This window comes from Gopherus flavomarginatus, chromosome 5 (assembly GCF_025201925.1).
Source record: "Gopherus flavomarginatus isolate rGopFla2 chromosome 5, rGopFla2.mat.asm, whole genome shotgun sequence".
Classification (NCBI taxonomy): Eukaryota; Metazoa; Chordata; order Testudines; family Testudinidae; genus Gopherus; species Gopherus flavomarginatus.
Window position 1 is genome coordinate 35,407,528 of NC_066621.1, and position 13,997 is coordinate 35,421,524.

The window sequence follows — 13,997 nt, forward strand, 5'->3', positions numbered from 1 at the left end:
AATATGATGTTTTTCATATTATTTAATGTACAAATACAAAATAAGCCTTGAAAAACTGTTGGCGCCTGCCACACTCTTCTGAAAACTTGAATGTGCTACTGGCCACAGAAAGGTTGGGGACCACTGGTTTAACTGATTGCCATATTTGGGGTCGGGAAGGAATTTTCCTCCAAGGCAGATTGGCAGAGGCCCTGGAGGTTTTTCGCCTTCCTCTGCAGCATGGGGCACGGTTCACTTGCTGGAGGATTCTCTGCAGCTTGAGGTCTTCAAACCGCAATTTGAGGACTTCAATAACTCAGACATAGGTTAGAGGTTTGTTACAGGAGTGGGTGGGTGAGATTCTATGGCCTGCATTGTGCAGGAGGTCAGATTAGATGATCATAATGGTCCCTTCTGACCTTAAAGTCTATGAGTCTATGAGCTGGGAATAAAACCCAGGCACCAGATCAGTGCTCTGCTCATGGCCTCTCTGCACCAGTTACACATGGTCACGTTTTCAAGGTTTATTTGCAACAACTAGTAACTCTAGTTCTGTTATTTTCTCATGAGAGCTGAGATTCTGATGAACAAGAAAGCAGATTGGGAGACTTACTGGTTTCCTGTCCCAGCTCCAACTAGCCCTAGGCAAGGAGTGAGATGGGGAAACTATTCCTACATGGGTGCCTTCGGGGTGTGGGGTTGGAATCTGAGAGGGCAGATGGGATGATACAGCGTGACCTCCATGCCAGCATCTAGGGAGGGGGAGTGATACTGTGTTTATCTCCAGAGCTCTAGAGAGAAGGGTCTCAGAGGTGTTCTACTGTGTGTGCCCCCACAACTGTGCGGGGAGCAGGGTCTGCAGGGATTATACTGTGGGCACCCTAGGGCTTTGTGGGGAATGGTCTTTGGGGGATTATTCTGTGGACATTAAGGCTCTGTGGGGGAAGTTCTTTAGTGGGGATTATACTGTAGGCACTTCCAGAGTTGTTTTGAGAGGAGTCTTGGGGGTGATATGCTGTATGCCCCCAAGGCTTTGTAGGGAGGGGTCTCAGGGCCACCCAGGGTTCTGTGGGAATGGGTCTTTGGGATGGATATATCCCATTCACCCTCAGGGATCTGTACAAGTAGGTGTCTGAAGAATTATAGAGTGTGTCCCCAGAGCTGTGTGGGGGTCACATTGGGGGAGTACCCAAGCTGTGTGGGGAGGCCTGGGGGAGTCACATGGCTATCTGGGGAGCACTGGGGAAATCCCATAACTATGTGGAGAGGCGTGCTGGATTTCACTCCGGGGTGCCCCAAGTCTGTGCGGGGAAGATGAGGGGGTCACACTAGCGAGCCTTGTGGCTGGGGGGGGGGTCACACGGAGGGTGCCCTGTGGCTGTGAGAGGAGGCGTGGGCGGTCACACTAACAGTGCCTCTAGCTCTAATCCACCCTCCCTCCGCTGTCACCCGCTGTGCGTTTTCTGAGCCCTTTCGAATTAGGCATAGCTATTACTACTACGCATGCGCACGGGTTCCCGGGCAGATTAAGCTGAGAGACCCAAGACCAGACCCGAACTCGTGGCGTACCTTTTGCGCCTGCGCCAAAATACGGCTGCGAGATGGAGCCAAAGCGCCTGCGCCGGCGTTCTCGGCAGGGGGACGTGAGGTTCGTGCGCGTGCGCCGCGTGGGAATGCCCGTAGCGCTCTTGTTGCCGAGGGAGGGAGGTCGCTGCGCGTGCGCGGCCAGGGGAACGGCGTGCGCGGAACTGGAGGGAGGGAGGAAGCCGCTTGGGAGGAGGTCGCGGTCGCGGTCGCGCAGGCGCAGTGTAGCGGCCGGGTTGATCCTGTGTGTATGTGAGAGTCTGACGGGTTCAAAATGGCGGCGACTGCTCCTGTGTGAGGAGGGGACGCGAGTCCGGGGGGGTGGGGATGGCAGCGGGGTGCCGAGCACGCCGGCGCTGAGGCAGAGCCGGGCAGGGCAACGGGGCGCTGGGGACGCTCGGCTTTGGGGTGCCGGGTCTGGGCGGGGAGGCGGCGGCGGCCGGGGGCAAGTTGGGGAGCGGGGGGCGGGATTAGGGACGAGTTAGGGGAGAGGTACCCTCAGAGTGACTCCCTCATACACTGGGCACCCCTAGTGTAACCTCCCTTGGGGTGAGTTTAGAGGGGGATATTTGAGGTGGGGTGGATTGAGGGGGTGGGGCAGGGGATTTGAGATAGGTGTGGGGTGAGTTAGAGGGTGGGGTGGGTGGAGATTGGAGGTAGGGTGACGGGGTGGGGCAGGGGATTTGGGGCCCTGGGCTGGGGTGAGTTAGGGGGTAGGTGGAGATTGGAGGTGGGTTGATATAGGAGGTTGGGGGCTGGGGTGAGTTGGGGCTTGGTGAGGTGGGGCTTAGTGGGGGTTGATTTGGGAGTGGGGTGACTCCCCCAGGGCATTGCCTGTAACTGGCTGTGAGTCTGCTCACTGGGTGTGTGAGGATTTTATTGGGGAGTTAAAAGGGTGAGAGTTGCAGACACCCTGAGAGTGTCCTGACCCCCTTCTACGAGCAGAGCAGTTTTCCTGGGACTTGCCATCCCTTCTGGATACTAGGGTTTTCTGAGCACCCAAGACGAAGACAGCCATGCGTGGGATTTAATTTCTCCTCTCTTTATTTTTTTTAATCTTTTTTCATCCCTAGGAAAGGACAAAGGAGAAGAAGAGACCTGGTGAGAGTCTTGATTTTCTTCATATCCCCTTGCTTTTGCTAAATCTAGTGACCTCTCCAGTGTCCAGAGTCTCCCTCCTCCTCGGCCCCTCTAACTTTATGTAACTCAGTGAACCACACATTTTATTGTGGCTTCTTAGGAGCAGCCAGTCACTGGCATTCTCTCTCCTTTGCCTTTCTCCTCAGAGATGAGCTGGGATTTGTATGTGGCCATTGTTTGATCTCTTTGCTATATTGCACTGTTCTCATTTCTTTCATGTTCTTTAAAAATATTTTTGAAGAGAGAGAGCAGGGCACTGGTGGGGTGAGGGAAGAGGTTGGTTTTATCCCTGAGGTAGGAAGAAAGAGTTGATGGGATTTCTTTCCTTCTTGTCTTTTACTACTCTTAAATACGAAACTTTGTAAGGGGTTTTTCCCTGACTCCTGAAGAGGGAGGTTAGGTTAAGACTTCTTGTTCTTAGCAAGTCATCTGACATCTGTCAGACTTCTGTTTTAATAATTTGTGCAATTTAAAGTGAGTTCTGTGTTACTGAAGGATGCTGGATTGACAGCTCCCTAGAGACTGACTGACTGTCTTCTCAGTACAGCCAAACCACAGCAGCAGCCATGCTATCTCCTTTCACTAACCCAACCAGCTGACTCTCTGCCCAGGCCCAAGATCACTTCTAAGAGGAGTGGAGAGTTAAGTCTGTAGGCCAATATCTGAACTGGCCTTCTCTGATGAGACTGCTAGGGTTGGGGGCCTATTAGACCACAACTACACTATGTAATTTACCATGTGTTGTGGCACTGTGTTATGATGTACTGGTTATTATACCATAGCTTGTCTGTGTACGTGAGAAAAAAACCTGTTTGACTATGTTATTAGACCATGCTCAATCCATGTAAACTGTCTATAACAGTGATTCTCAAACTGTGGGTTGGGACCCCAAAGTGGAGCACAACCTCATTTTAATGGGGTCACCAGTGCTGCCTTAGACTTGTTGGGGCCCAGGGCTAAAGCCAATGTTTGAGCCCTATTGCCCAGGGCTGAAGCGAAAGTCCGAGGGCTTCCACCATGGGCAGCAGGGCTCAGGTTACAGGCTCCCTGGGCTTCAGCTTTGGCCCCACAGCTTGGGTCGATGGGGCTTGGGCTTTGGCCTACCAGGGGTGGTGGGGCTTGGGCGGACTAAGGCTTTGGTCCCCACTCCAGGTCTTTTAGTAATTTTTGTTGTCAGAAGGGGATCGCGGTGCAATGAAGTTTGAGAACTCCTGGTCTATAATAAACTTTAAGTAACTGGTGGTAGCAGTGGCAGAAGAGCTAGTATAAACAGAACAGTGGCACTTTAACTACTATGTTGTCTGATCTTGCTCATAATGGGTAGATATGACTTGGTGGTGAAAACATCAGTTGCTGCTTGAGCTCTTTTTATGCTATCACTCCTATTGCTACCAACCATGGGAGATTTCCCCAAACAGCCTGGGGAAGACAAGACCATAAAGATCGGGTGTTTTAACGTAGTTATAATACAGCATTATCTTGTCCATATAAAAAGATCAAACAGTATTGTATCAGAGCACCTCCATGTGATAGCGCTACACTAAGGCGAATTCTGAGCTGTGGAATCATCCACACTGGAGTCAGTCATGTTATCCACAAGTATGTTGAAATACTGTTAAAAGAGTTTCTGCGTGTTTTCCCTGACAAGAGTCCATGTGGATTTGTTGTTGAAGGGTAGGGGGCAGCTGCAGAGAACCACATTACAAACTATCAAGAGGAGGAGTCTACAGCATGATTTAGGAGACATGCTTCTCGGGGAAAACCGTACTAAAATCCTGCTGCCACCAAATATGTTTACATATACATTTGAAGCCAGTATGGTTCTGATCCCAAAGTGGAATGGCTTAATGATGACTCTAATGAGGAGGCATCTCCCTGAACTGAGAATATGAACTCACTTCACATAGATCAGAAAATGATAGTGACTCCAGAGTGCTAGTCACCTGGGGCCAAGCTAGAACCCCAAGGAGTTAATGGAGAAAGGAGAACATAAGAACGGCTATGCTGGGCAATTTCAAGTGATCCGTCCTCTGTCATCCAGTTCCGGCTTCAGGAAGTTGAAGGTTTATGGATACTCAGAGCGTGGGATTGTGTCCCTGACCATCTTGACTAATAACCATTGATTGGACCTAGCCTCCATGAACTTTTCTAATTATTTTCTGAACCCAGTTATACTTTTTTCTTTCACAACATCCCCTTGCAGTGAGTTCCTCAGGTTGACTGTGCGTTGTGTGAAAAAATACTTCCTTTTGTTTTGAACCTGCTGCCTATTAATTTCATCAGGTAACCCCCTAGTTTTTGCTTTGTGAAGGAGTAAATATTAGCTTTCTCTCACCATGATTTTATAGACCATGAGTATATCCTCACTTTGTCATCTCTTTTCTAAGATGAGCTGTGCTAGTCTTTTTAATGTTTCCTCATATGGAAGCTGTTCCATACACCTAATGATTGTTGTTGCCCTTCTCTGTATGTTTTTTTCCAGTTCTAATACAGTTTTTTGAGATGCGGTGACCAGAACTGCATGCAGTATTCAAGGTGTGGGCATACCGTGGATTTATATAGTGGCATTATATCTTCTGTTTTACGAAAGGGATATATAATAATAGTTCCTAACATGTTAGCTTTTTTGATTGCTGCTGCATATTGACTGGTTGTTTTCAGAGAACTATCTGTGATGACTCTAAGATCTTTCTAAAGTAGTAATAGCTAATTTATACCCCATCATTTTGCATGTATAATTGGGATTATTTTCCAACGTTCATTACTTTGCACTTATCAGCATTGAATATCACTTCCCATTTTGTTATCCAGTTGCCCAGTTCAGTGAGATCCCTTTGTAACTATTTGCAGGAGCTAGCCTGTTGCTGTTCTGTGGCCTCTGTACATAGTATTTCACAATGTTACAGAATCATTCACGTACGAATGAATAAATGAAGGCTTAAAGGAGTGTTTCTAATATCTGTGTGCAATCTTTCACTGTTTCATTCTGGTTACTAAGGAGGAAGAGGAGGAAGACAGTAGCCCCGGCGTATCCTTCTCACTCTCTTCAGAAGAGTCAGAGATGGAGCCTGAGGAAGAGAGGATCCGTTACAGCCAAAGATTGGTCAGTATTCACTTTTACCCACCAAATTCTCACTATTAGTCTCTTTATTTGCCTTTCAACACCCAAAAAACTCCCTGGCTTTATAGTCGGAGCAGGCTTGTCACCATCCCATGTAGCAATGAGACTAGCATCTCCAACTTATACAATGAAATGTATAATAACTTAGGCGGGCAGTCAATCAGATCATTTGATGCTTCCAGTTCACATCATACAAGTATGTCTTATTATGGGGGAACATTATAACTATGGTTGTTACCAACCCAATACATGGCTATTTAGGCTTCAAAAATGGAAAAGTCACAGGTCAAAGAATATGCTTTCAGACATAAGAAACTGGTATAATTGTTACTTGTGACAAAACAGGCATCTCTTAGTATTTGGGGCAGATAGGGAGAGGAGGAGTTGGGATGCTGTGTACGTTAAACTGGGGTAGTTTTCTGTTGGCATTCCATTGGCCCAGATCTGACTTGAGTATACTTTCAACCTGCAACTGTCAACATTTAAAACACTACAGCAGCACAGCTGCACCATTATAGAGCTTCATTATAGAGGCTGTACTACAACAACAGGAGGTGCTTCTCCTTTCACTTAGTCATCCACCTCCTTGAGTCGACAGAAGAATTCTTCTGTCAACTTAGCACTGTCTACACCAGGCTTAGGTTGGCATAGCTGCAGCCTTGAGAGACATAGCTATGCCAATGTACTTTTTCAGTGTAGACCAGCCTGAAGGAAATAGGCTTTACACTGAAGTTAGTTGGAACTGGTGGTGTGTGGTTGTCTTATTTTGGTATTTGCGCTCCAGAGGCCAGATCTACACTAGGAAAGTAGGTCGCTATAACTACGTTGCTCAGAGATGTGAAAAAACAACACCCCTGAGTGACACGGATAAATTGACCTAACCTCTAGTGTGGAGAGTGCTGAATTGATGGGAGAATTCTCCCATCAACATAGCTCTCACCTCCTGTACAGGTGGAGTACCTACACTGAGAGGCAAATCCCTTCCATTGGCATAGGTAGCATCTTCTCTATAGTGCCACAGCAGCGCAGCTGCAGCATTTTAAGTTTAGAACTTCCCTTAGAGAGTCTGAGATTTTATTAATGGTGTCTGTGTCTGGGACAGAGTTCCCATCAAGAGAAAAGAAAAAAAGCTGGTGTTTTCTTTCATTCCTACTTCTTGGAGAAGTCATGTTAAGCTGCATGGTCAGCTTGGTCTCTCTACCCTAACCCTCAGGCTTGTGACTACTGCAGTTAAATCTTTATCCTTTAACGCTTTGAAATAAAATCAGTTGGCATGAAGTCTAATGAAGTGGTGCACTGATCTCTAGGATTAGGTTTCCCAGAGAGGGGGAGCAGTCACTTTCCTTGTCATCTAATCAATTGCTACTTCTGTGCCTTAACAGCCTACAGAGAGCATGCTGGAGAGTTGTAACTAGTTCTCACCTTATAAAGGTGAGGTAGCAGTTGTAATCTCTAGAGTAACTGGTATCACTCCAACTAAAGAATTTGTTCCTAAAAGGAAGGAGAAGTTAGTAGGGCCATGTTTCATCTTGACTTAATGATAAATCTCTAGTTTGAGGACTGTGTATGGCAGGGGATAGTGTCTGCATCTTAAATTTTGTGGATATAATCTTCAGGATAAACATCTGCTGCAGAAAACATCTTAGTGAAAGACGCACGTTCTTCATACTTCCAGCCCCTTATGGCTTCTGTGGGAAACTGAAGTAACTGCTACAGGCTGTACAGTTGTCATTGTTTGCCAGCCATACCTGTTAAAAATGGCTGTAGTCATCAAACTTAAAATTACCATGAACTATGGGCTCTTTTACCTATAGCTGTAGTAGTATTGGTGGTTTAGCTCCAACAAAATGTTATGAGCTGAATAAACAGCAGTGTTGAACGAAGTTCAGACCACAGGAGAAAGGGCATGGTTGGGGATTAGAGCAGAGAACCGAGTCATAAGCTTGGTTCTATACCTGGTTTTGTTGGTCTTCCTGTGGCCTTGGGGTAAGTAAGTGTAGCAGAAACCTCAGTGAAAGTTTTGCCAGAAAAATCACATCCACAACCAACATAGCTAGGTGAGCAAAAACCCTAGTGTAGATGCAGCTACATTAGCAAAAAGTCCCTATGGCTTATTTTACCACTATGGCTTATTCTGATAGCGTTAACTGACTTAAGCAAAACGAGTTATTTTGCTGGCATAAGCTGCCTCCACTGGAGGGGGTGGCTTGTGTAGCTCTACAGGGAGATCTGTCACGAGGGTCATGATGTTTAATTTATTAACGTTTTGTAAATGTCTGCTGCTTTCTTCTCTGTAGCAACTTCCAATTTACCACGCTACCACCTTAGGAATGAGGTGGCAATGAAGCTCAAATAATCTCCTCTGCTAAAAATGATCAGTGGTTGAAGATCTGTTGGGGTCTACTCTTAAGTGCCAGCATCAACTATTTAACATCTTGAGATGAATGGGCTGGAAAAGTAATTCTCCTAGCCTAGGGGTTCTCAAACTGGGGGTCGTGACCCTTCAGGGGCTCATGAGGTGTCAGCCCCCATGCGTGCCAGGGTTTTGGCTGTGAGTCATGTGCAGGGCTGACAGTCCTAGCCCTTCAGAGCTACGTGGCCATGCATCCAGCTCTATAGGCAGCGCTGCCCCCAGCAGCAGTAAAGGTGGCATGGTATGGAGGGGAGGAGTCGTCACTTTTTTGGGCCAATCATCACAGTCTGAAATATTTTCAGAGGGTATCCTAGCAAAAACAGAGCTTGAGAGCTGCTGTTCTAGCTAATGTTTTGGGCTGTAACAGACTTAAGAAGACTGAACTTCATCAGTTAACTTTACAGATAAAACCAGAATGTGATCATGGCTGCAAAGAAGTCTAGAAACTCTTCTAAATGCAAGCTTTGATTCTGAGGAGTCCGAGAGCATATCTGTGCTACAGCGGCACAGCTACAATGCTAGAGCACCATAGTGTAAATGCTTTCTACATTGATGGAAGGGGGTTTTCCGTTGCTCTAGTTAATCCGCTTCTCTGGGAAGTAGTACCTAGGTCGATGGAAGAATGCTTCTTTAACCTAGTTGTGTCTACAGTTTGGACAGGTTGACCTAACTACATTGCACAGGACACACAATTTTTCACAGCCCTGAGTGGTGGGGGTAGGTTGACGTAACTATAGCGCACAGGGGGTTCAATTTTTCACAAACGCTGAGCCGTGTAGGTGAGTCCCTCTAATTTTTAGGTGTAGACCAGGCCTGAATGTATTGGAGTGAGCGACACCAAGTGGACGTCAAATCTATGGGTCAGGCATTTGACCACCCTGGAGACTGAACTTCCCACTTGGCACCTGCATGGCCATGCTGGCAGGAATAGCAGTGTGAGTAGGAAGCATGAACTGCAGATGTTTAGGCTCTACTTATGAAGAATGAACTGAAAAACTCATTCTCCTGCGGCTGTCAATCCAATACTTTTCATAGTCAAAGACACCACTTAATTCCGTTTTCATGCAGACATGTACAGATGGACATTGTAGGGAGTGCATGAGTTAAGGCTTTCCAGTTAGTTGTCTGGCCATTTTGAAGAGTCTGATTTGTCATATTGCATCAGAATATTGGTCCAACTAGTCGAGGATCATGTCTTCAGCAGCAACCAGTATCTGATGCTTCAGATGGAAGTTAAAACCCTTTCCATATTGCACTTGGCCACTTGTAGAGTGCTGTACAAGAGGAAGATTCCTCTGTGATCATTTTACTGGCTGAAACATGAGATTTTATTACCCTTGCATCACTATCTGAGTTCACAGAACCACAAATGTGTTTAGTTATGTTGTGCTCTCCCAATGCTCTACTTGTCTCCATGGTCCCTTCTGATAGTGAGTTCTGTAGTCTGTCCTGGAGAGAAATGGGTCTAGTTTGAAAAGCTACTGACCATTACTCTTGTGGTATGGAACCAAGGTATTGTTAGTTCTGGAGATTCTTTTCCCATCAGCGGAGCATCATTGGTTTCAATGCACAAGAGCAAACTAATCCCAGCTTCCCACATCAGTTTGGTTAGATTCAACTATACTTTTAAATAGCATTGGTATAAAAAGAATTTCTGTGCTGGCTAATAATTTATAGCAGTGAAAGGGGAATTCAGTCTCCAAGGCCTACTCAGATCTTGTCTTCTCTGATGTCGGTAAGAGCATGGAATGGTAATTGTAGTTTTAATAGCGTAAAAATGTTCCACTGGAAACACAAGCATTGTTTTATGTATACTGTCAGCACCAAATAGTCATTGGTGGGAGCTATATGCAGTTGGTACTAGAAGGGTGGATTAGAACCAATGTGTGAAAGACTGCATATTCTTAATCCTTTCAGCAATCTAGGGATGCGGGGTAGGGGGTGAATATTTGAATCACAGGAATAAGAAGTCTCACCCTCTCATTAGTCAGTGGAATTCAAAACGTTATCCATATACACACAAATTAAGACTTGCAAGACCCTTGGGAGAGAAATTAGGGATTATTTCACCCACCGCTGAAACTGTTCTACAGCCATTCATTAATGAAGTTTAAGTTAGGAAATGAAGAGCAATAACATTGCATCTAGTCAAAGCAGTTTGACTAGAATGTAGAGCAATAAACTGTCATTACCTTAACTGGAAATTTTGCATGTCACTGGATCTTTTATATTGTCAAGTCATCAGGGCTAAGGGTCTTTGTCGCAGACTATCTCTTTGTGTTTGTACATAGTGTAACACGATGAGTGCCTTGATTGCTGATTGGGACCTCTGGACCCTACCGCAATACCTATAATCTAAAAGGCTGCATTTTCTTTTGTACATTGTACACATCCCATGCTGGCTGTTTTGTCATAGTAGAAATGCCTCCTATTGAATCACTGATACTGCTTCCCACCTTCTCTTCTTCTACTGACCCTAGGTGTTCTTGGAGGTCTCCCATTTCAGTACTGCCTTGGCCTGGCCTCTGACTAGATCCACATGTGAAATCTGCATATGCTCTGCATGAGAGAAACTGTGTGTGGCCGCAGTATCCCTCCAGGCACTAGTTGATATGCTTTACAGTGTGTGGAGTCATAGGATAAGGGAAGGTGCTTAACCACAATTCCTGACACTGACCTCCATCATGGTGTAGGAAGGATCATAGTCTGTGTTTTGGGGAAGCACTCAAGGCAGGTGAGAGACAGACTTTTCTCTAGGAAAATGCCATTTGCAGCAGAGTAAAACGTACGCGTATAGTAAGTTTTATACTTCCTGGTTTTGAGTAGCAGTGAAGCTGGCTAGACCGCTGTAACTCAGAATGCTGTGCTGGGAGTTGGGAGCAGGAAAAACAGCAAAATCTTACTGCACCCCAAAGCACTGCATGGTGGGGTGGGGAGAGGCAACAGAAATGGAAGAGTGGGCACAACCCCATCCTTTACAGCAGGGGTTCTCAACTTTTTTTCTTTCTGAGGCCCCTGAAACATGCTATTAAAAACTCCACGGCCCACCTGTGCCACAATAACTGGTTTTCTGCATATAAAAGCCAGAGCTGGCATTAACGGGTAGCAAGCAGGGCAGTTTCCCAGGGCGCCATGCCACAGGGGGCACTGCAAAGCTAAGCTGCTCAGGCTTCTGCTTCCGCCCCAGGTGGTGGGGATCAGGGCCCCAGGCTTCAGCCCCATACAGTGAGACTTCAGTTTTCTGCCCTGGACCCCAGCAAAGCTAACACTGGTCCTGTTTGGTGGACCCCCTGAAACCTGCTTGCAGCCCCCAAGGGGTCCTGGACCCTATGAGAACCACTGCTCTACAGCAATCATAGATATAGGGAGTTAAGGGTGGGCAGGGCCTGTTGCTCTAAGGGTATGTCTATGCTACCTGACAGATTGGGTGTGGGGCGGGGGGGTCAATTTATCACATCTGGACTAGATGTGATAAATCAACCCTGAGCACTCGCCTGTCAACTCCTGTACTCCTCCACTGTGAGAAGCACAGGTGGAGTCGATGGGGGAGCGGCAGCAGTCAACTCACCGCGGTGAAGGCATCATACTAAGTTGATCTAAGTACGTCGACTTCAGCTACGTTAGTGGTGTAGCTGAAGTTACGTAACTTAGATCAATCTCTCCTCCTCCTTAGACCAGGCTTCTGTCATTTGGAGGTTCTAAATTGATCATGTATAGGCTAGCATCAAAATATAAGCCCCAATGGGTAGGAAGCCAAGTAGCCCGTGGCTTCCTAGCAGTGAGGGATGTTGGGGTGATCCTTCAGAATAATTTCTAGGGCTTCTGTTAGCCTAAGGGTCTCTTGTATTGGCCTGTACCAAGTAGTAATAGCTAGCAATTAACTTCAGATTTCAAAGTGCTTTACAAAAGAGATCAGTGTCATGGATGGTAGCACTTCAAGTCCTGATCCCAGTTATTCAAGTGCTTGCAGCTATGGCTGTTGGGGTGGAGGGTGGCTTTGATTGCTAAGTGCATGCAGCTGTGGGTGCTTGGGGGTGAGAGGTGCCAAATATACTTGCCTGTGAATCTGGAAGGGTTGCATTCACCCCATATTCATATTCTAGGACTGCCTCCCAGTTTGGGAACAGATGCTCTGTGAGCACCTTCCTTGACAGGCTGTGCTTTGTTAAATTACCTAAGAGGACCAACTAAAGTGGTTCTCCAGCAAACTAGATGAAACTTTGTGTGTCTGAATGCTCTTCAGCTGTAATGTGATCATAGCTGCTAAACACACCTTACTTTCCTAGTCTGGACAGGACTTGAGACTAATCACTTCAATCAACTCACTCCTCCCGTTGGCCTCAAAAAATGGGTTTCAGGCTCACTTTGCTAACAATGTGTGAGCAGCAAACTATCTTGTCTTGTAGAGACTGCTCATGTTTAGCCTCAAACTTAGTTTTTGGGCATATTTTTAATGGAACCTATCATCAGTAGAAACGGTTACTTGGAATGCTCTGAAATGTCAGTGGAACAGTTATGTTAAAAAAGCACTTCCCTGCAGCATTTGCATCCTAAACATAGCAGCCTTGTGCTACCACATGAGAGAATTTGAAGGAAAAAGACTAAAATGTGACTCAGGTGTGTTCATTTTCTCTCAGCTGAGATATGCAGGAGATAAATGCCTTTAAAACAAACATTTAAAAGGCTGATTTGCTCTTAATTATTTAACACAGCTGTTTTTTAAAAGCTGACTATCCCTTTAACATGATTTGTAAGCTGCAGTGCTGATGGCGCTGAAGAGACTAGTAGTACAGCAGATAATCACTTTCAGTTGCCTGTCGGATACTAAACAAAATTTGCAAGTAGCATCGATATTTCCTCTTAATGAGCATGAATATTTTTATGAGGTTATCACTGCTGGAGATGTTGCTAACTCCTTAGGATACCTGTTCTTCCCCACTGGCTTTTTGTTCACTAATCCTTATTTGTTAGTCCCAACTCTGGGTCCACAGTTCAGCAGGTGCTCCTTTGGGACAGTACTCCATGTGATGGGGCAGTGGCACCGTGTTTAGAGGAAAAACAAAAAGTCTTACCTCAGACTGAATTAGGTTATTGTCTGTGCAAACATTTGGGGCAATTGCTCCCTGCCATTTGGGAAAGCTGTTAGCACTTCTGATGCACAGACCAGATTTGCTGATTCCAGTGAAGGAGAGGACATGGATAAGCTTAGTGGAGGGCTCTAAATGGCTAGTATGAACTCTGAAAGTTAATTCAGTGGCTGTTGTTGACCTTTCAGTTCATTGGCTTTCGGAATTATGCAGGCATTGTTTTGTTTGGATTTGTAGTTAAATCCTGTGATCATATGACAATGCCCAGAGATAACTCATCACTGTGAAAGAGAAGAAAGTTAAGGATCTGAGAGACCTGCCATAATCAGTGTTGTGTATGTGCGATAACAGGGGTGAGCAAACTTCTTGGCCTGAGGGCCACATCTGCGTAGGGAAATTGCATGCAGGGCCATGAATGTAGGGCAGGAGGTTGAGGTGCAGGGTGTGGGAGGAGGTACAGTGTGCAGGAAGGAGCTCAGAGCAAGGGGTTGGGGCAGAGGAGTGGTGTGGAGTGTAAGGGGGGCTCAGGGAAGAGAGTTGGGGTGCAGGAGGGGGTGCAGTGTGCAGGAGGGGGCTCAGGACAGGTGTTTGGGCACAGGAGGGGTGTGGCAAAGGGCTTAAGGCAGGAAGTTGCGCTGCGGGGTGCAAGAGGCGTTCAAGGTGCAGGCTCCGG

At 46.3% G+C, this 13,997-nt stretch overlaps 1 protein-coding gene across 6 annotated transcripts in view; it reads left to right on the forward strand.

Moving 5' to 3' along the window:
• The window catches only part of KDM2A (lysine demethylase 2A), a 601,751-nt gene that overhangs the window by 528,081 nt on the left and 59,673 nt on the right, over positions 1–13,997 (forward strand). For 2 of the 6 annotated variants that reach the window (XM_050956089.1, XM_050956090.1), the window contains exons 2-3: positions 2,638–2,664; positions 5,702–5,806. In XM_050956089.1, the coding sequence (XP_050812046.1) occupies positions 5,765–5,806 (42 nt within the window). In that variant the 5' untranslated portion in view covers positions 2,638–2,664; positions 5,702–5,764. Of the gene's footprint in view, positions 1–1,559; positions 1,628–1,770; positions 1,858–2,636; positions 2,665–5,701; positions 5,807–13,997 lie in introns of those variants that run through there. The other 4 variants (XM_050956085.1, XM_050956086.1, XM_050956087.1 and 1 more) reach the window with 4 other exon arrangements.